The sequence below is a fragment of the Macaca thibetana genome, chromosome 1 (assembly GCF_024542745.1).
Source record: "Macaca thibetana thibetana isolate TM-01 chromosome 1, ASM2454274v1, whole genome shotgun sequence".
Taxonomy (NCBI): Eukaryota; Metazoa; Chordata; class Mammalia; order Primates; family Cercopithecidae; genus Macaca; species Macaca thibetana.
Window position 1 is genome coordinate 16,583,213 of NC_065578.1, and position 21,877 is coordinate 16,605,089.

Genomic DNA, 21,877 nt, shown 5'->3' on the forward strand with positions numbered 1-21,877 from the left:
AGTAGCAAGGGTGGCAGGGGGAGCAGGAAAGGCCAGGCTCCCCAGAAGAGGAGAGGGGAGGGGAGAAGAGACAGCAGTGTGGTTCCTCTCCCCAGGGTCAGGCTGCTCTTGGAGAGGGGTGGTTCTACTGCACAGCCCACCCCTGGCCAGGGGGACGCCCCCAGAGCAGACGCGGTAGTTTCCTCAGACCGAAAGTTCACCAAAGGCAGAGGCGCAGTGTCTCCACTGGGTGGGGACCCCAGGAGAAATGACAGAATCTTGTATCAAGCTGGGTATGCTCAGAGGAAGCGAACTGTCTCCTCTCTCAGACTGGGGACTCAGGCTAAGGGCTCCGGAGGTATCGGGGGTCTCTTCCCCTTTTCTTAGCCACCCACTCCCTGCCCTCAGAGAAGGAACAGGTGCAGGAGGCTCAGAGCCTCTGATTTTGGGGAGGAGGCCACGCCTCCTCACAGCCTGCACAAAGTCAGGTTCAGTAGTCCATGCCGTATGGGGGAGAGACCATGTCCCCATCTCTCTGGCCTTCCGCCCATATCTGCTGCCCACAACCCAGGCAGTCCTGGCTTTCAGTTCTCTCATCCTGAGATGTGTGCTCCTTCAAGGAAATATGCAGAATAGCTTTGTTTTGCAGAACCAGCCTGTAGGAGGAATCCAGGAGGAAGGAAACCTCCCACGAAGCCTTGCTGGGAAAAGCCAGCTGAGGCAGCATCAGCCCCAATCACAGATGAGGACAGTGAGGCTAAGGGGACTCTGTCAGCACCTGTCAGCGAGCAGCAGGGCGAATGGAGGGGGCAGCAGGACAGTCAGTGAGACCCAACATGCTTGTCTGCAGGCTTTTCCAAAACACAGCACGCACCTCCTTGCTCATGGATGCACAAACCTGCACACACTGGGAGAGGTATCTGCACGCTCACGCGCATGCAGCCAGCCTCCCTCTCGACTCCCGAAGAAAGGTCAGAAGTACTTCCTGCCTCCGAAAAAGCCAAGCGCACTGAAACCCAGAGGCCTGGGACCAAGGAAAGCTGCACCTGAATCTGCAGCCAGCCAACCCTGTGTGCTGCTGTCAGAATCTAATTAAAAGAGAAGTCGGTGGTGGAAATCCAGGCTCATTTCTCCAGTGGCATAACAAGTCTGTCTCCAGGCCCAGAGGGCTTTGCAGAAGGCTTGTGCAAACCTGCCGAGCCCAGAGGGGGGAGGCGGGCGGGGGAAAGGGCAGGAATGAATAAGAAGAACGGCACAGCATCTCCAGCCCCAGCCCCAGACCGGCATGTCTCGGTTACCTCTGGGCTCCTGGGTCCCCTCCTCATGCCAGGAGCCTGGAGTCCTGCCTGAGCCTCCTGGGCCCACAGGGCAGGGAGTAGGTGGAGCCAGAGAGACGTGCCAGCATCACGGGTCCCAGAGGGGGCTGAGGGACTAAGCCTGGCACCCGGGTGAGAGCAGGGGGCAGTGATCACCTGGGTGAGAGCATGGGGGAAGCCCTCACTGCCCACTGATCTCGCTGCTGGCAGGCCATGCAGTTCATTTCATTTTCCAAATACAAGGTATCCACGTACCCTGAGAGAGCTCAGAATTCATTGCCAGGGGAGGCTGTCAGCTCATCAAACTCTGCTCTCCTCCCAGCCAGGAAAGGGTGAAACTCTGCTCACCCAGCCCACCAATCCCAGGCCACGCACCTCCAGACCTGTCCCTCATCCTTGGCTGGTCTGGGAGGTCCAGGCGTGTGGGGTTGGTGGGGTGAGGGGCTGTCCTACTCTCTAAGAGGCCTCTATCCCCTTTATCCCTGAAAAAGGCCACCTACCCACCCACTACCAGGAATGCCCAGTGCTTCCTGCCCCCTCAGCCTCCATGATCAGGCACAGCTATTTGCTGGGTGAGTGCTCACCCTGCACCAGAAACCGTGCTGTTAGGATTATATACTAGAGCAGCCGTCTGCAAACAATGCCCCTCAGGCTACAACCAGCCTGCACCAGTTTTGGTAAATGAAGCTTTATTGGAACACAGTCACACCCACGTAGAAAAGAATCCACTGAAGTAGCTCAAGATCACAGCATTCCAACTGTACACCCCTGGTCCCTGCTGGAGGACAAAATGATCTGCAAGGGAAACCTGAACTTCCTTGGCAGGCTTGGAGGTGGTGGGGCAGGCACAGTGATTCTGAGCCTATGCAGTGGGACTGAGATGCACTGATGTTATTGGGAACCAGGGTTTGTATAGATAGAAGGGAGTCCGGTGTGGGATGGCAGAGATGAGGGTAGACTCTAGGATCTCAAATCTAAATTAGAGATACCAAAACAAACTCTAACTTGAGCTTTCTTCCCTGGCCTTGTCCACTGAAAGAGCCTGAAGGCAATCACTCTAGCCAGGGCACCCTGGAGAAATGCCTAGAACTTCTCACAGCTGAAAAGCAAGGAAGGGCTCAAAGAATGATGGGGATGTGTCCAAAGGACCTAGGAGCCAGCACGAAGGGGTCCCCATGGGCCAAATTCGAGACAATGTGACATCAAAAATAATAATGATGGTCCTGATTAGAGCATGCTGGATTTTTTTTTTTTTTAATCTAGGAATTTGTAGTGATAGTAAGGGCAGAGTGTGGAGTGGGGTCAGGGAAATCTCTGTAACTAGTGACAACTAGTCAATGCCGAAGGCATGGCAGAATTAGACAATGGTGAATTGGCAATCACCAAGGATGACCCGTAGATGACAAAGCCCCAGGGGGAAAGTTTGTGGAGGAACAGGATATTCACACAGTCTCCAAGAATCACCCAAAGGTGACTGAGTAATCACAAAGGGAAACCAGCATCTTTAGACTGAGAGATCCGGCCGACACTACCCTAACCAAGTGATCAGGACAGGGCCAGCTGCTCTTCTTCCTCCCCGAGGACTATTGTGGGAGGTGCAGGGCTCCCCTGACCCCTGGCCCCGCAGCACCTGGCCAAATGCTGGCACCTCATCGGAAGGAAATAACCAGGCAATTCCAGACTGTGGAACCTCTATGAGACGCTGGCTTGGACTTCTCAACAAAGTCAATATCATGAAGAAAACAAAAAAGCAAAGGGATTATTCTAGATTAAAAGGAGACTTAAGAGACAAGAACACCAAAGGCTGCATGTGATTTCAGGCTGGATCCTGGATGGCATTTGGGGGAGTAGCTCTGAAAGATATTTTGGGGACAACTGGGAAAATCTGCACCTGGACAGTATTTAGATAGCATCACTGCATTGACCTAAATTCCTGGGTGTGATATGCCATGCAGTTATGTGGGAGAGACAAGAAGTATTTAGGGGTAAAGGGTAATGATGTCTGCAACTGGCATTTTTAAAAGTGAGTGTATGTCTCTGTGCGTTATGGGGGAAGATTGTAGCAACATGTTAACAGTTAACTGGGTAAAGAATATCTGTGTAATGTATTATTCTCTCCCCTTCCCTGCAGTTTGAAATTTTTCAAAGTAAAAAGTTATGGGGGACTGGGCGTAGTGGCTCACGTTTGTAATCCCAGTACTTTGGGAGGCTGAGGTGGGTGGATCACTTGAGGTCAGCAGTTCAAGACTAGCCTGGCCAACATGTCTCCACTAAAATTATAAAACTTCTCTGGGCGTGGTGGTGGGCACTTGTAATCCCAGCTACTTGGGAGGCTGAGGCGGGAGAATCGCCTGAACCCGGGAGGCAGAAATTGCAGTGAGCCGAGATCACGCCACTGCAGTCCGGCCTGAGTGACGACAGAGTGAAACTCCATCTCCAAAAAAAAAAAAAAAGGTATGGGAGAAAAGTCAAAGTAATTAAAAAACAGAAAATGCTGGCAGGCAGAGGGGAGGGGTTGGGTCTGCCTCCTCCGGCTCCCAGATCCCCACTACCCAAGTGACTCAGTCTCCTGTCATCCGTACACGGGGACAGAAAGAGAACATGCCTCTTGGGCACGCTGAGGACTCCAGGGAGAGCATTGGCACACTATGACCTGGAATGAACCCAGGTGAGCTGAGACGAACCCGTGGGTCCCGCCCCCACCCACGGCGCCCCTCCCTGCAGCCTCCCATCCACCCGCTGCAGGCGCCCACACAGTCAGTTTCAGGTGAGTGATACTGCTCCCAATAGTGCTGACACAGCCCCACCTCCAGTCCTACAATATTTATGTGCCTCCAGGTGACGCTTCCGTGCATGGTTTCCATAAATTCCCAGGGTGAGCAGCTCAGCACTCAAAGTCATTAGAGCTGAGATGTCGCCAAGGGGCCGGAAGGCTCGCTGGGTTCAGGGGCTCTCAGGAGCTGCGAGCTCCTGAGGAAATGGCAGGAGGCTGGCGGGGCTTCTACTTTCCAGTTACCCACCGTGTGTCAGGACTTTCCAGTGCCTGACTGGGCACTGTGCACACAGTGTCTCACCTCACAGAGACTCTATGAAAAGAGAGCAAACCAACCCCAGGTGGCCCAGATGGGCAGGGGCAGGGCGGGGCAGGAGCAGGGCAGGGGCAGGGGCGGGGCAGGGGCAGGGCAGGGGCAGGGGCGGGGCAGGGGCGTGCACCTTGCTCCAAGCTCACATGCTCTCCTCCGAGGGTCTTACGGGGGACTCTCACTGCTAAGCACCAGAGCTGAGTGTGAGCATGAAGGGGCTGTGCCACCCACTCCCAGCCTGGTCACCACTGAGCTGGCCCTGGGAGACACAGTCGTGGGCCCAGAGATCACCCACGATCACCTGCCAGCACCTCACCAACTCTGCCTCCCTTTAATCCCCACAGCCACCTGGGAGGTGGGCGTCACCATTCCATCCTCACCCCACAGCTAGGGCACAAGAAATGACCTGTGCAGGGCCACCCCGCCAACAAGGGGCAGGGCTGGGAATTCAGACCCAGGGTCACGTCCGCTCTGCACGGCTGCACTGGGCACACGGAGAGCCGCCTTCTACAGGCAATGATCACAACTCCCTTCCTGGTCTTTATCTCATTCTCATCAACACTTTACAGCTGAGGAAACAAACTGAGAGGCTAAATGATGTCTGCAAAGTCGCACTGCTTAGGAAATGGGAGGAAAGCCAAATTCAAACCTAGGGTGACCAGTCCGACCCGGTTTGCCCAGGACTGTCCAGGCTGTGGCACCGGAAGCCCCAAACCCCAGGAAATTCCTCAATCCTGGGCAAACCAAGACACTTGGTCACCCTCACGGGACTCCAGTGACAATACTCGGCCTGCAAGCCATGGATGGATCCCTCTGTCGGCTCTGTCTGATTCCCCAACACTCCTGCCCTCAGAGCCCTGACCTGGTTGAGGCCAAGAGGTTGTGCACCAGGAGCAGATCTGCCCTGCCTGATGTGTTTCTCAGGGAGGCTCCGGGTGCAACGACCGGTCCACCTCTTCCCAGCAAACTGGTTAAGGTCTCCGGGTCTCCATTCATTCATCTGGAAGGTGGGGGTGAGGTCATCCTGTGGAGCAGAGACTTCACTGGATGCTGGACTCTCCTAGCCCAGGGCCATCATGGGAGCCTGCGAGGGATGGAGGGATGGACGTCCCTGCCAGCTCCAAGACTTGTGCCCAGATCCCAAATTTCCTTCAATAATCCATTTTGGAATTGATTGTACAAAATTTGGTATTTTTGGTGTGTCTTTCTAGAAAGATGGTTAACTATTTTTACCAGCATTTCAGAGAGGTCTATAAACCACCCTTGCCTACCTCCAAAAAAGTTAACAATTCCAAAAAAGTTAACAATAACAAGTAAGGCCTACTTGTTACTAAGCACACAAGAAAGTGGACGCAGATGTTGGGGTCAACCCAACAACCCAGACCAAGGCATACAGAAAGCACCACTGCAGAGAATGCTGTTCTGACCTGGCTGTGCCAAAATTTTGCCTTTAAAAACAAAACTAAACTAAAATCCGGCCAGGTTCAGTGGCTCATGCCTGTAATCCCAGCACTTCGGGAGGCCGAGGCGGGAAGATCACCTGAGGTCAGGAGTTCAAAACCAGCCTGGCCAACATGGTACAACCTCATCTCTACTAAAAATACAAAATTAGCCAGGTGTGGTGGCACATGCCTGTAATCGCAGCTACTTGGGAGGCTGAGGCAGGAGAATCGCTTGAACCTGGGAGGTGGAGGTAGCAGTGAGCCGAGATCACGCCATTGCACTCCAACCTGGGCAACAAGAACAAAACTCTGTCTCAAAAAAAAAACAAAATAAAAACAAAACAACAACCACCACCACCAAAAAAAACCCCACAAAACCTGAAATCCATCAGTGCACCTGGCTATTCTGGAAGAAGTGGAATAGAAAAAGCATCTTGAAGTATGGGCTATTGATATTCTCCTCATTAGTCCTGTTTAATTTCTTTTGTTTTCTTCAATTATGGCAGCCAGACTAGCGTTTCTTCTCCAGCATCGATACTTTAGGACGGAGGCCTGGGCAGCCAGCTACCTGGGCCATCTGGGCCACCTGGGGCCAGCAACCACCTTTGCTGTGAGTTTTACCCTCAGCAGCTGCTCCAACCTTGCCCTTTACAAGCATGTGCCAGGGCTGAGCTAGTACCTGCGCCTGCCCCCCACACTGGGGACCTGGTGAAGACTGAGCCATAGAGAGGGGTCAGGCATCTTCTGGCTCCTACATGTGCTGGGCTACCCTCAGCTAAGCTCAGCTCAGCTCACCTGCAGCCCCCATGAGAAAGGAGGGACCACCGAGCCTCTAGTCAGAGAGGACAGGGAGGCCAGGCAGGGGAGTGACCAGTGCAGGCAGTGACGGCACCAGCCTGGGTCTGCATGGCATTCACTGTGGCCTGGGATTGTCTTGTTATGTTTGCTGTTTGCAAGAAGCAGTAAACCCACAGGCTCGGGGGCAGACCTGCAGGGTTCAGGTCCCGACCCTGCCACTTCCTGCCTTGGTTTCTTCCATTTTAAAGTGGGTGTGATAATATTAATAGTACCTACTGCACAGGGCTGCGGTGAGATGACTCGAGTTGCTGCTAATGGAGAGTTCAAAGCAGCCTCTGGGACCCATGAGTCTCAAACCGCATTAAGTGGGTGGTGGTGGTCTCTCCCCCCATGCCCCTCCCCTACCACACCCATATCAGATAGGCAGGTCCATGAGGGCAGGGGCTGCTGCTGGGACCCAGTGCCAAGCACAGGGACTGAAGCTCCAGCCAGTGCCAACCCTGGGCCAGAGGGCCTGGAAGAGCGGGGGCGGCACCGACCGAAGGAGACACCGATACAGAGATAGAAGCTGAGATCAGCAGAGCGTAAGCACACAAACCAGACCACCAGGGAGGAAGAGACGAGTGAGTGCTGAAAGAGAGACAGACGGACAGAGGTAAGGCAGAGGAAAGAACGCCTGTGCGTGCAAGAGGGTGCCGGTGAGCAGGCGCAGTCAGGGTTGTTTCTCTGGATACATTTAACATCTAGAAAGCGAAGCACTGAAGGCAAAATCAGGTCCCTGGCTGAGCCCCCAGCACACAGTAGGGGTTTGGTCACTATCAGCTCCTCGCCTAATGTAAAGGGATTTCCTACACCCTGCTGATTACAGGCACGCGACCACCCCTGCCCACCTCCTTTCCTTGGTCCTGCTCGCTCACTCAGCAAACCTCATGGAGCGTTCGTGCCTGCCAGGCCCTGAGGACACAGCATGGCCAGGGAGATGCTCAGAGTCCTGTTCCAGGCCCCAGGCGATTGAGGAGGGAGTGAGGACTAAGGGTCCCAGAGGAGAACTAGTGGAGGTAGTTGGGCTCCTTGGAGAAAGGGGCAGGAAGTCAGTCACCACTAAGATTCTGCCCAATCAGAAGACAGCCTGAGGATCCCAGCAGAGAGAGCAGTGGGGGCAAAGGCCCGGAGGAATGGAGTGCCCAGGCAGAGCCTTTGGGGGACTGGGACCTGTCCAGTGGCTGGAGAAGGGGATCCCAAGGGATAGTGACCAAGTGCAGCCTGGGGGGCCTTGACTTTGGGCCACAGGCAGCCTGGATGGTTCTGATTCAGGTTCAGATGTGATAGGAGCTTTGTTCTAGAAAGATCCCCCAGCAGTCAAGCCTCAGCATGAGGCCCAGAAAGTGTCTCCAGGCACTGGCTGTGGCTGCCCTGCTCTGTGCTGAGCTCTGCATAAGGGAGCCACATGGAGCCTGCAGGCCTCGCCTGCATGATATTGAATGGTGGAATCCAGACACCTCACCTGGCCCTCCACCACCCTACACCTGCACCCATGCCTGCACCTACACCTGCACACAAACCTGTACCCACACCTGCACCCACACCTGCACCCATACCTGCACCCATGCCTGCACCTACACCTGCACACAAACCTGTACCCACACCTGCACCCATACCTGCACCCATGCCTGCACCTACACCTGCACCCAAACCTGTACCCACACCGGCACCCACACCTGCACCTATATCTGCATCCACACCTGCACCCAAGCCTGCACCCATGCCTGCACCTACACCTGCACACAAACCTGTACCCATGCCTACACCCACACCTGCACCCATACCTGCATCCACACCTGTACCCACGCCTGCACCCATGCCCGCACCTACACCTGCACACAAACCTGCACCCACACCTGCATCCACACCTGCACCCACACCTGCACCCATACCTGCATCCTACACCTGCACACCCACGCCTGCACCCACCCTGCACCCACACCTGCACACAAACCTGCACCCATACCTGCACACCTGCACCCACACCTGCACCCACACCTGCACCCACCTGCACCCATACCTGCATCCACCTGCACACAAACCTGTACCCACACCTGCACCCACACCTGCACCCATACCTGCACCCATACCTGCATCCACAGCTGCACCCACACCTACACCCATACCTGCATCCACAGCTGCACCCATACCTGCATCCACAGCTGCACACAAACCTGTACCCACACCTGCACCCACACCTGCACCCATACCTGCACCCACAGCTGCACCTACACCTGCACACAAACCTGTACCCACACCTGCACCCACACCTGCATCGACACCTGCACCCACACCTGCAGCCATGCCCGCACCTACACCTGCACCCAAACCTGTACTCGCACCTGCACCCACGCCTACACCCACACCTGCACCCACGCCTGCACCCACACCTGCACCCACACCTGCACCCATACCTGTACCCATACCTGCATCCACACCTGCATCCACGCCTGCACCCATGCCCGCATCTACACCTGCACACAAACCTGCACCCACGCCTGCACCCACGCCTGCACCTACACCTGAACACACACCTGTATCCACAACTGCACCCACACCTGCACCCACACCTGCACCCACACCTGCACCCATACCTGCATCCACACCTGCATCCACGCCTGCACCCATGCCCACACCTACACCTGCACACAAACCTGCACCCACACCTGCACCCACACCTGCACCCACACCTACACACAACCTGCACCCACACCTGCACCCACACCTGCACCCACACCTACACACAACCTGCACCCACACCTGCACCCATATCTGCACAGTATCTGCTCAGCACCCATTTGCCTGTGCTTAGCCAGAGGGGACATCACCAACATCTTAAGGCTGAGACTCTAGGTTCCCCTTGATGACAGCGCAGGGGGGTGGGAGGCCACAGGCAGAGATGGCTCAGCCAAGGTGGTTGCCCTGCTTCCCACATAGGCTGTGAGAACTGCAGAGAAGGATGGTTCTCAGTTTCCACAGGTAAATCCCCATCCAAGACTGCTGGGCAGTGGTGGCTGCATGAAAGGTCAGAAGTGATGTGACCAAGACAAAGCTGGGACCAGCCCAGAACAGGTAGGGCTGGGAAGGGGGAGTGGGACAGCTGGGATTTCCAGGCTTGATCAGAGCCCCAACTCCCAAGTGGACACTGCACAAAAGACTCAAGCCACAGTCAAGAACTTATATGATACAGACACGTGTTGCTTAATGACAGGAATAATGCCATTCTGAGAAAGGCACCATTAGGCAATTTTGTCATCTGATCATACAGTGAGCTTACACAAATCTAGGTGGTAAAGCCTACTGCACACCTAGGTTATGCTGTACAGCCTGTTGCTCCTAGGCCCCACACCCGTACAGCATAAGACTGTACTGAACACTGCAGGCAACTGTAACACAATGGTATTTGCGAATCTGAACATATCTAAACATAGAAAAGGTACAGTAAAATACAGTATTGTAATCGTAAGGGACCATCATAATATGTGTGCTCTGTTGTTGACTGAAAGTCACTATGCAGCATGTGACTATATTAATATAACTGACCAATTTCCCTCCCTCTCACACGCATGCACAGGCATCAGCTCACACTTCTCAGGGGCCCTCCCGCTGAATGCCCTCCAGGGAGCGTGGCCCACCACCAGCCCCGCTGTCACTCCCCTCCTGGGTTCCTTCCTGGGCTCCTCGGATCAGTGGCAGGTGTGTCTGCCCCATGGCTGGGCACGTGTATGGGGCTGACCCACATCCTCTCCTGTGGGTGAGGCTTCCTCATTGGGACACCTGCTCTGCAGGACCTGTGCTGTCACTAGGCTGGTGTCACCACCCACTCTATGAAGCTCCCTTCTCTCCCCAGGTACCTGGGAGGAGCCAAGAGCCCGGTCTTCACCTGTGGTCAGCAACCCCCATCAGGGCCCACTAGTCGTGTGAACACTATGGGCCAAGAGTAGCTGGAGCCCTGGAAGACTCAGAGTCAGGCAGAAGGGAAGAGCTGGAGTGGGAAAAAAGGGAGATTTGGGGGAGAATGAAAGTGAAGGAGAGAGAGAAGCCAAGTCAATGCCTGCACTTGCACTTCAGGACAATACAGAAAGAATGAGACCCTGGCCCTGCTCACAGATATTTTGCCATCTGGAGGGAGGAAGGTGTGGGCAGAGCACACCCACAAGACCCAGGGGGATACAGGGCCGACGAGGCAGAGGACAGCAGACCAGGTGGGGGCTTCGGAATCAGAGGCACCCTGAGAACCTGGCTCCACCACTGTGTGGTCCCGGGCACCCTGAGCAAGTCCTGTGACCACAAGGATGCAACAACTGACATGTGGTGCTTCCTCCCACCAGGCACAGCCCTGGGATCTGCATGTACAGGAAGCTGCTTAGTCCTGGGGCAGGTTCTGTAATTATTCCCCATTTTACAGGAAGGAAACTGAGGTCATCAGTGGAAAGGCCAGCCAACCCAGCCCCTGAGCCCACACTGACCATCACCCAAGCCCACTCAGACAAGGTATGCAGGGGTAGCTGGGAATGCCTCCTGCAGAGGTTGCCTCCTGTGGACCCTCCCTGCAGCCCGGCTGCCAGGCTCACAGAGGACCATTGCTTAGCGGCCACTCTGCCTGAGTGTGCATTAGGCACTAACCTACACCCTCTGCACTTGTGACCTCATTCATTCTTCCCAACCACCCAGGGAGGGAGCCTCCTTAATTACGCCCAGGGCCTGGCCTCCACTGCGTTAAGCCCTCAGCCTAGTGGCTGACATTCAACAGACCCATGTCCATGGCTCTATTTGTTCCTTGCCAAGTTCCAGAAGGACTGGGCAGTTGCCCCTTGGACATCTACCCTCCCCCTCTCCCTGCTGATGGGCTCAGAGGGGAGGCGGATGTGGAAGAGACACGCGGAGTGGAGGGGAGGCGAGGATCAGGGGCTGGTTGCTGCCAGCTAAGACTGGGGGGTGACTCACAAGGACAGGACCGCCCCTGCTGTGCCAGCACCCCTTCCTCACCTCCCGTCCCATATGTCCTCTCCACGATGTCTGTTTGTCCGCCTTCCCTGTACCGGCTCCCTTTCTCCTCCAGGTTCCGTCCTGCTCCAGGTCAGGTTTCGTGAAGCCTGTTCCCTGAGCCATCAGCTCCCAACTTGTTTTTAAAATCACGAAATCTTTTCATCCCCTAAATCTTCTGGTTGGGGGAAACCAAGTGCTAGACACAGGAAAGATCTGAGCTCCTCCAGGTGAGGAGAGAGGGGCCTGGAGGCTGACCCTCAGCCATCTACTGCCCCACAAGACATGCCTTGAGATGCTCTTCACCCCCTCTGGGCCCGACTTTGCAACCAACCAACTTATTTCTGACCCCTCCACGGAGGAAGGCCCTATGGGGTCCCAAACGCACCCCTACCTCCCATGTGTCACAAACTTCCTGAAAGAGAGTCCTGAACATCTAACTTCAAGCCTTCCTGATGCTGGAAAACGCTCGCCTTCCTTGTGAACTTGTTCTTGTCGGAGCCTCCTGGGAAGTCTCCACAATCTTTAGAAAATCCATTTCTCAAGTTTTGCTTGCCAACTTTTAATTTAAAAAACATAACAGGGTGACAACCACAATGACACACACATTAACAAAAAAAATTAAGACAAACTGCCGAGCAGAGCTGACTCCACGCGGTGATAGGACACAAGACCCTGCACGCACTGGCGGTGGCCCAGACCCCGGGCGCTCCTCCTCGGCAGCTCCTGGGCGCCGGGAGGGCCTGGTGCATCTTTTCACCCTCACGCCAATTTGCATACCATTACCCAAGAAGCCCTGCGCCTGGATTTCTCTTCTGCAAATTCCCACCGGTTTCGTGTCATAAATAAGATAGGAGACAGAAAACTAATACAGCCCAGTGATGCATTATTCATGCCACGTCACACTGGTATGATAGATTTACAACAGCTAATACATGCAAACTAAGTTTAGGCACTAAACATGAAAATTAAGGGTGGGGAAGGCGTCTGGGGGTGGGGGGGTGGGCAGGGGAAATCAAGGGTTGTTGGTGTCCACGAGCCCAGAGAAGTTTCTTCTCTGTCATGCTTAAGGACAAAAAGCATGAGTGCCGGTATGAGAGACCAGTGCAGAGGTACCAGCAGGAGGCGTCAGACGCAGAGCAGATTGCTGACAGCACGCACTTCACGAAGCACCTTCATGCTCCGAAGCTGGTTAAAACCAAGCCGGTCGGCTGTTCCGCAATGCCCCCACCGCACTTGGGGAAACACCACAGACAGAGCCCATCTCCCTAAGGGCTGCCCTTCTGGCCTTAACCACCCTTTACTGAGCACCTGCTCTGTGTCAGACCTGGCCTTGGGCCACAGGGATACGATGGTAACAATGGGAGCCAGTCAGGCCCGGTCCCACCCTACACAGCTTCGGTCTGGTTAATCCCATAACCGGCCCCAGGATGTCAGCACGTAGCTGCGGTGTGTGTAGGAGGTGAAATGGTCCAGACAGGCTTCTCCAAGGATGGGGAGCCTGGGTCTAATGGGGGAGGGGCTACCCCAGTTAATCCCACCACAGCCATGCATGGCAGGAGCCGGGCCTGGGGTCCAAATGCCACTCGCCCCGAGTTCCAGCACTTTCCAGGCAGGACCCAGGCCTGCGCTTCTTGGAACTGCACCACGAAGGCTGAAAATCTGCTTGGGGGAAGGGGGTTGCCATAGAAACACTGCAAGGCTGGCGTGGGGGCAGGTCCAGGCAGGGCTCTCACCCTCAAGTGACACAGTTGTCCATCTGTCCCTGGCTGCCATCCAGGCAGGGACTATCCCCACTGGCCACAGACCCTCTGGACAAGCCCCTTCTGTGAATTCCTCCCTCCCCTCTCTTGGGAGGGGCCTCCCTGCCCTACTTCCTTGAAGGCACAGTTCTTCCCAGGACACTTCCCTAACTGCCCCAGCGCAGAACGAATGCCTAACCCCCCAAATCTCACCTTCCTGGAGTCCTGTGAGGGCCCTGCGACTGCCCTGCAGAGGCAGCTCCACCTTGGAGGAGGAAGGTGCCGGCACACTCACCCCTAACTGGCTGAGAGGCTGCACCGTGCCGGGCCCTGGGACTCACTGGTTAACAAGGCAGTGAGGCGCCGTTTCCATGGTGCTTACATCCCAGTGGGGCAGACGGACAACTGCATTCAAGGAGATAATTGCAGAAAGTGACCAACACTCTGAAGACAATAAAGCCGGGTGATGTGCTGAGACCATAAAGGGGTAGGGATGACTCAGCTGGAGCAGTCAGGGTGGCTTCACTGATGAGGCGGCGGTTAAGCCGAGACCCAAGCTACAGAGGAGCCCCACAGGAGGGGAGCAGTGCTCCAGGCAGAGGGAACAACAGAGGTGAAGGCCTGGTGGTGGGAAGGAGCTTGGCCTGGTGGTGGGAAGGGGCCAGCATGGCTGCAGACTGAAAGCAAAAGGGCCTGGCTTTTAGTCCACACCCCCATCTATAAAATGGGCCCAGCGGGTCACTCCTCAGCCTTGAGGAGATCCAATAGCATAATGTGTATTCACAGCCCAGCTGGGTCCCCAATGCCCCACCCTGTCACTACTGTTGTCCTCCCACAGGCCAGGGTGGCAGAGACCCCAGCCCACACCTTGTCAGGGAGCAGCCTTGCAGGGCATCGGCCCTCCACACAGCAGAGCACACCCCGTGTGCCTCAGGCCTGCTACCAGCCTGTTCCCAATAAGTTCTTTTAAATTAAGATGCAACAATCATCCCACAGCCGGCTTCCCCCTCCAGCGATCGGTTAAAATGAACTCCAGACGACTGGATTAGACTTTGAAGGCGGTGTGATCTAGATCATGAACGCACAGGACGCGGTGTTGACACGGGCCCCGGTGAGCGACATTATTATTTACCAGGCCTCGCTTCTGCCTCTGCTGGGATCAAGGAGCTGAATAAGCAGTTGGTGGGCAAGCGTAAAACCCACAGACCGACCGCGGGTGCCAGCTCTGCAGGGGATGGTGGCATGAAACAGGTCAAGGCGGCCCAGCAGGGACCAGCTGGACAAGGCGCGGAGTCCAGGCCACATGGGCCTCAGGGAGGCAGTCCTCAGCTCAGGCGCCCTACCCCTGGAGGCCATCTGGCCACTCGAAGGCTGCCTCTGGCCTGGGCGTTGCTCGCGGTGCTTTCTTCTGGCCAGAACATCACTTCCCCCTTCCTTCATAGTCACACACCAACTCACCTGCATAGCTGAGCCCGGGGATCCTGACCTCCAGACAACCGTCTCCTGCTCCTGTCCTGCCTCCGGCTGGGTCTGGCACCCCTCTCGCCTCCCCCGGGATCCCGCCTACCCTGGGCTTTCCCTGTCCCTGGTCTCACAACACTGGGCAGCAGCTGACAGTCCCAGCTCTGTCTCTGCACACTGGACTCCAAGCTCCTGGACTGCTGAGCCCACCTTGCTCATTTCTGTGCCTCCAGCACCTCACACAGAAGGCCTGGAATTGGGAGCCCCTGCTAGGTGCCAGTGATCCAGGCACTGTGGAAACAAAGATGAACACAACACAGTCCTCAGCCCGGAAGGCGTGCTCATGGAAACAAGAGGAGCTCCCGGGAGTTACATCTGACATGGACAGAAAGCTTTGGAGGCCCAGGCAGTCCAAAGGAAACTGAGCCTTCTGCCTACCAAGGTGGATGAGTTAAGCACAGGGGTTCAGAATGCCTGTGTTCAAATCCCAACCCTGCCTCTTCTAGCTGTGTGACCTTGGGCAAGTTACTTAACCTCTCTGTGCCTCTGTTTCATCTGTAAAGTGGGAATAATAGTATTCATCTGAAAGCGTGATTTGAGGATTAAATGAGATCCTACAGGAAAAGTGCAAAACTTATTTCTGGTCCAAAGGAATTGCTCAATATACATTGGTTTGGATTACTTCCTGAGGGTGGGAGGAATCAGAAAAGCCCCTTAGAGGTAACACAGTCCTAGATTAAGCCCCTGTGTTTTCACATTTGGTCCTGGGCCATGCCAGCCACACCCTCGGCCAAAACACATGCCTGAATCTCCTGGCTTGGAGCATTGAACAGCTCCAAGAATCTCAAACCCCATAGGCGGTTTTCTCAAGCCTAGGGCAGAATCTGCCGCATGGCTGCCAGCAAGGAATGCCCTTCCTCTGAAGGTAGGCGTTCTGCTGCAGACATCGCACGCGAGGCACAGCCCACAGGTGCCGAGCCCTAGGCACACGTATGAGACCACAGCCAGTGAGGGAGCAGCAGCAGCCCAGGCTTCAGGCGGCTCCCCCAGGCCTGGCTGGCCATGCAGTGGCAACTGTGGTGAGCGTGGAGCTGGGCAGCCCAGGAGCAGGTCAAGCAGTCGTTAGCAGCAACCAGACGGAGCCATTTCCAGATCTCCAGCGCCAAGGTGGAGCCGGCTTCCCCTGTATTCCAAGCAGCAGGAGCATGGCCTTATTAAATATGCATGGCGATCACCTTGTTACTGTGCCGAGTGATTGTATGTACTGAAGGCAAGCTGCCCGCGCTGCGCAGCGAACAGAAACTTTTCCATTTTCCCGGTTGTGGACAGGGGCGCGTGCTGGCCTCTGCTGCAGGGGCTCCCTGGCCACCCCTTCCTCCATCTCGCCTCCCTCCAGTCAGCAGCCCTCCTGATGCCCCCTGAGGTATGCAAAGCAGGTGAAAGGCCATATTGATCTAAGGGTCTAAAGACTCTTCTTTAGAGCAGCTGACCCAGAACTAATCTTAAATAATCACAGCCTCAGGCTGTAGCCTGGTGGCCACTGGGGCCCCAGGGATGGTCACGCCAGAGCTGAGCTCTGTGGGCTGGGAGTGGACTGCACTATGGCTGGCAAGGGGCAAAAACAGGTGAGAGCCAGGCAGGGCCTGACCCGGGCCCCTGTCCTTCCCTTCACCATCTGTCCCATGCTCCTGGACAGCTGTCGGCAGGAGGAAGGCTGTCTTCCGGTGAGGCGAGAGGATGGCAGACCTGCAGGGTGGGCTCCATGCCCCACACCCACTGACGACACTGACCCCGGGAGCAGCTTGATTTTCCAAATCAACGACATACACAGCAGTGCAGATTTAAGATGGGTAAATTATTACAATGACAGCAAATAATGTTCATCCAGCCCTCCCCCTTTCACTTGAATGTCCTCAGTTTGTCCTCCTGCTAACTCCCCACTGGTACTGTTACCATCCCATTTTACAGATGAAATAACTGAGGCCCAGGAAGGCTCCATGTCTTATTCAAGGTCGCGTCGCTTGGCAGGGGCACAGCTAGGGTCCCGTCTGAAGCAGCCTGCTCTCCAACTGCACACCTCTAAGGGCACAGGGTGCCAGCTACCCAGAGTTGGAAGTGGCCGGGACACAGGCAGGGGGGTTGCTGTCTTCAATGATGCCTCCCCAGTCCTCCCCACTCCTGAAGTCTCAAGTGCTCCTGAGCTGCCGGAGAGCCTGGGAGGAGCTCCACAGGCCCAGCTCACAGGGGCAGCTCTGTGCCCTGGGGCCCTGCCACTCACATCTCCCCCGCCAGCAGGTCCCTCCTGTCTAAGGAGCTGGGCTGGGTAACTCCACCTCCCCTTCCCAGCACCCAGGAAGAGCCACTGATCAGTTACCTCCCAGGCTGCCACTGGCCGGGTACCATGGCTCCCAAGCATCATCTTACTCCTTGAGAGATAGTTAATTTTATGTGTCAACTTGACTGGGCCACGGGAGCCCAGATATGTGGTTAAACGTGGCTCTGGGTGTGTCTGTGAGGGTGTCTCCGGATGAGATTAGCATCTGAACGGTAGGCTTAGTCATGCACACGGCCCTCCCAGTGTGGGCAGGCCTCACCCAATCTGCTGAAGCCTGAATGGAAAAGGCTGAGGGGGAGAATTCGCTCCCTGCCTGACTACCTTCCACTGGTTCTTTCCTGCCTTCAGAATCACGCTGAAGCATCAGCTCTTTTGAGTCTCAGGTCTGCCAGCTTTTGAACCGGAAGGCACACCACCAGCTCGCAGGTTTCCAGGCCTCCGTATTCACACTGAACTATGCCGGCAGCTTGCCTGTGTCTCCAGCGTGCTGTCCATAGATGCTGGGGCTTTGCTGCCTCCACCACCCCATGAGCCGACTCTCTATAAATGAATCTCTTCCTATGTACGTGTGTATACATATACATGCACATACACACACTCACATATGTCCCATTGGTTCTGTTCCTCTGGAGAACCCTGACTGATACAGTAAGGAAAAGGATTCCAGGAATGGGACGCTTATTCCCATTACAGACTAGAAGCCTCGTGCTCCCATGGGGGCCAGCACAGAGGCCCCAGGTGTAAGCCACAGAACTGAAAGACAATCTGGTTGGTTTGGCTCCAACAAGCCAGGGAAAGAAGCGGGCCACATCCCTGAGACTCAGCCCCCAGTCTCAGAGCTCATTCATAAGGCCTCATGCCTCAGTTTTCCCCTTTGTCAAATGAGAGTTGTGTCATCTGGAGCCCAGCCCTGATCATCTGTGCTCTTAAGATCCCAGGACTCCACTTAGTGTTTCTGCTGTTGAGTAGCTGATTTACAGCTGCATGAGAGAGAACTAGGTAGGCAAATGAAGACGCCCCTCATGAGGAAGCACCCTGGGAGGATTCCACTCCAGGCCAGGTGGCGACTCATTGCAATCGATAGTCCAAACAAATCAAACATCACCAAAATGCCTCTTGGGGAACCATGCTAGGTCTCCCGCCCAGGATGGACTGCAGGTGTGGTCAGGTAAGCGGGCAGTGCTGTTGATCAGAGACAGGCATGGGCCTAGGCTGAGCCAGGGACGAGCCCCTCAGACCAGTCCCTCATCCTGGGGGCCAAGGCGTGGGCGGTGCTGGAAACAGGGCAAGGCAGGACCCAGGCAGCCTCTCCCTCCATGTGGTTTGAAGAGCCCAGCGGATGGCTGTATTCACCCTGGCCACACCCTCAGCATGGCCCGGGCTCCGTGGGTACAAGTCCTGGCTATCAGTCCAAGGACAGGGACCCCAGTCCCACTTCTACAAGCAGCAGCCAACACAACTCAGGATCCAGGCCACAGTGCAGTGCAGCTGGGCGCTTTCTGCTCTTGGTAGCCTTGGCGATGTGTGGCAGAGGAAGAGATCAGGCCCAATTGGGACCTTGGCCCCCTCTGCTTCCAGACAAACTCTGCCCAATCGATCCCTGAGATGCCACTGGGAGCTGAAAGCAGTGCCAGGGTGGACGTAAGAAAGGGTCAGCAAAAGGGACGCAGGCCTCCAGGGCCACAAGCCAAAGGATAGGGCAGTACCTGAGGCTGGAGGGTGGTGGCTTCCAGGACAGAGACCCGGGGCCCACAGCTGGCCCACACAGCATCCTCCAGGCTCAACAGGGTGCGGACAGGCCCAGGCCCCACAGTCAGGCACACGGGAGGGCTCTCCAGGTCCCACAGGACACCTCCTGCAGGGAGAGAGGGGAGGCAGGTCAGGGGCCAGGAGTGGCAAGCAGGTCCCCCAGGAACGCAGGCCAGCAGCAGGGGGCTCAGCGGGGCCCCACACACCCTCTCCCCGCACTCCAGGGCCTTTCGCTCTCCATCCAGCTGGATGGTGGCTGTCCCCATCTGCCTCCGACTCCCACCATTCATTTCCCACACCCGGCCACACCTACTCTCAGATTCGTCCCTTCCTTCCTCCCTCCCTCCATTCTCTTTCCCCCTTCCCTTCCCTGCCTCTCTCTCTCTTTCCCTCTCTCCCATTCGTGTAGTAAGCACCTACTCCACACCAGGCCATGCACTGGGTGCTGGGAAGACAGAAAGGAATCAGACACAGGCCCCACCCTCAAGGAAGCCCTTCACTGGTCAGAGCAACCAACAGGTTAATCAACAGTTATCACATGACATGCCAAGCACAAATGAGCAGGCCTGCACCAGGGTCTGGAGAACTGCTGAGATGAACGGAGCTAATTCTGCCCTGGAGGAAATCCGGGAGGCTTCTCAGAAGAGGCAGCATGATATGGTGGAAAGTGTCCTGGACCCAGAGTCGGGAGACTTGGGGTCTAGCCCTGGTTCTGCCACTACTAACTTGCTAAGGACCTTGAGCACATCTCTACCCTTCAAGAGGCCTTGGTTTCCCCATGTGTAAAATGGGGTGGGGAGTTGACAAGATTGTCTCTGAAGACTTTTCCGACGCTGTAGCTTATCCAGACTGAATCTTGATTTCTCATGAATCTTCTGGCCAACTCCAAGGCACTTCTGTCAAATTTACCAAGATCTCTTCCTCCTCCAGAAACACTGCTGCTACCAGGTGAGGTAGAGGTTGTTTTTTGTTTGTTTATTTATTTGTTTTTTCTTTGAGACAGAGTCTCACTCTGTCTCCCAGGCTGGATTGCAGTGGCACAATCTTGGCTCACTGCACGCTCTGCCTCCCCGGATTCCAGCGATTCTCTTGCCTCAGCCTCCGAAGTAACTGAGATTATAGGTGCCCACCACCATGCCCGGTTAATTTAAAGTAGACATAGGGTTTCGCCATGTTGGCCAGGCTGGTCTCGAACTCCTGACTTCAAGTGATCCACCTGCCTCGGCCTCCCAAAGTTCTGGGATTACAGGCATGAGCCACTGCGCCTGATCCAGAGGATGTTCTGAGAGACAATAAATCTCCAGTCTGTCATCCCTGAAAACCAAACAGACCTAGGAACCTGGCCCAAGCCAGGTCCTCCCCTCACCCGGGATGCTGAGCTCACCCAAGAACCATTTTCTCTGGCAACCAAGCAGTGCGTGCCGAGATTGTTTTTTCTCAGAAGTCACACCCGATGCCACACAGAACCCTGGTGGCTGCCCTGTCTTGTCAGGGTGCCAGGTAGGTAAAGAGAGTTGAAGGGGAAGCTGGGGCCCAGCCTGGAGCAGCCTGGGCCATGGCACACTCTGGAGAGAGAGGCAGCAGTGGTGGGGACTGAGAGACAGGACACAGCCAGCTGTGAGCCTGCCAATGCCCTGCTACCCCACCTGGCCTCCGCTGGGTCCCTGATACAGAGCAGCCCATCACAGGCAGACCCTTCCCCTCTGAGCCAGCTGCTTGGTGGCACGATGGGGCACAGCTGTCTCCAAAGCTTGAAGAGCCGCAGGGTACGTGATGGAAGCCACTGCTGGGGTGTGGTCAGAAGAGCCAAACTAGATTCCCACCCCCTCCCCGTCCTTCCCTACCGTACCCTGTCTTATCCCATGCTTTTCCTGGTCCCAGTTTTCCCTCCCTCCCCTCCTCTTTCCCATCTATAAAACAGGTTCCCCTTCTGCCCTTATACCCTACTTAAAATGGGCAGACTCCAAGCTCAGCTAAGAGGCAGGGGAACAAGGACTCCCCTCGACTTCCAGGCACACAGAGCGCTCTGCCCAGCCAGCCAGCGTGAGCACAAGGGAAGCAGTCAGAGCAGGGCAGTCCTCAGCCCCAGAGCTTCTGTGTGAACTTGGACAGGGGGCTTCGCCTCTCTGGACCTCAGTTTCCCTCATCTGCACACTGGGCATGATAACCACACCTGCACTTCTCCGGATGTTGCAGGGAGTCAATAAAATATGCAAGAATATTTATCTGGGCACACAGTCAGGAGCCCTGACAGCAGTTCTTACACAGCGTTCTGTATCTGCACACCAGGCCCTCCTTCCTTGAATTAGTTCCTTAACTCCCAGCAAGCCTGTGTGGTAGATACTATTATTATCCCTGTTCATAACAGAGACAACTGAGACATAGCGAGTTTAAATAACTACCCCAATTCACTCAGCTACAAAGGAGTCTATGCTCGTGGCTCTTACTGTTTGATGTCATTTGCCACAACACAACAGTGTGTGGAAGCAAGTGTTGAATCCACTTAACCAACGTGACAGCAGTGACCTGTGGAGCTAAGACCTTGCACAATGGGTTTTGAGCTTGGCTCTGTCTGACTCTGGGCCTGGCCTGCTTCTCCAACCACACTACCCTCTCAGGTTTCTGAAGGGCTGTGCAGCTGGGCCTGGTGTCCAGGTGGGGCGAGTGACCTGAAGGCGGCCAGGCCTCCACCAGGGCTGGAGCCAAGAAAATGCAAGGCTTTGAGCACCCCCCAGTGGCCAGAGGTGAGTAGTGTTCGTGGCTGGAAGCTGGAGTCTAATTAGGCTGCTATGGCTGAGATGGGGGCTGGGACCCCTCCCAGGGACAAAGCAGCTAGGGATGGTGAGGAAACACCTCCCAAAACTGGAAAGTGAGGTTCTATCCAGCAGTGATAGCCACCGGAGCCCCTGCATCCACTCCCCTGGAACAGAGCCTCGTTGTGGCA

The 21,877-nt window shown here is 55.6% G+C and overlaps 2 protein-coding genes across 9 annotated transcripts in view; one reads left to right on the top strand and one right to left on the bottom strand.

Moving 5' to 3' along the window:
* The window catches only part of ARHGEF10L (Rho guanine nucleotide exchange factor 10 like), a 179,520-nt gene that overhangs the window by 12,684 nt on the left and 144,959 nt on the right, over positions 1-21,877 (bottom strand). For all 8 annotated transcript variants that reach the window (XM_050790124.1, XM_050790114.1, XM_050790092.1 and 5 more), the window contains one exon: positions 18,891-19,039. In XM_050790124.1, coding sequence (XP_050646081.1) covers positions 18,891-19,039 — 149 coding nt within the window. The remainder of the gene's footprint in view (positions 1-18,890; positions 19,040-21,877) is intronic.
* Positions 145-21,877, top strand: part of SDHB (succinate dehydrogenase complex iron sulfur subunit B) — a 689,037-nt gene continuing 667,304 nt past the window's right edge. The window contains exon 1 of the mRNA XM_050792569.1: positions 145-154. The gene's annotated coding sequence lies outside the window, so the exon portion shown is untranslated. The remainder of the gene's footprint in view (positions 155-21,877) is intronic.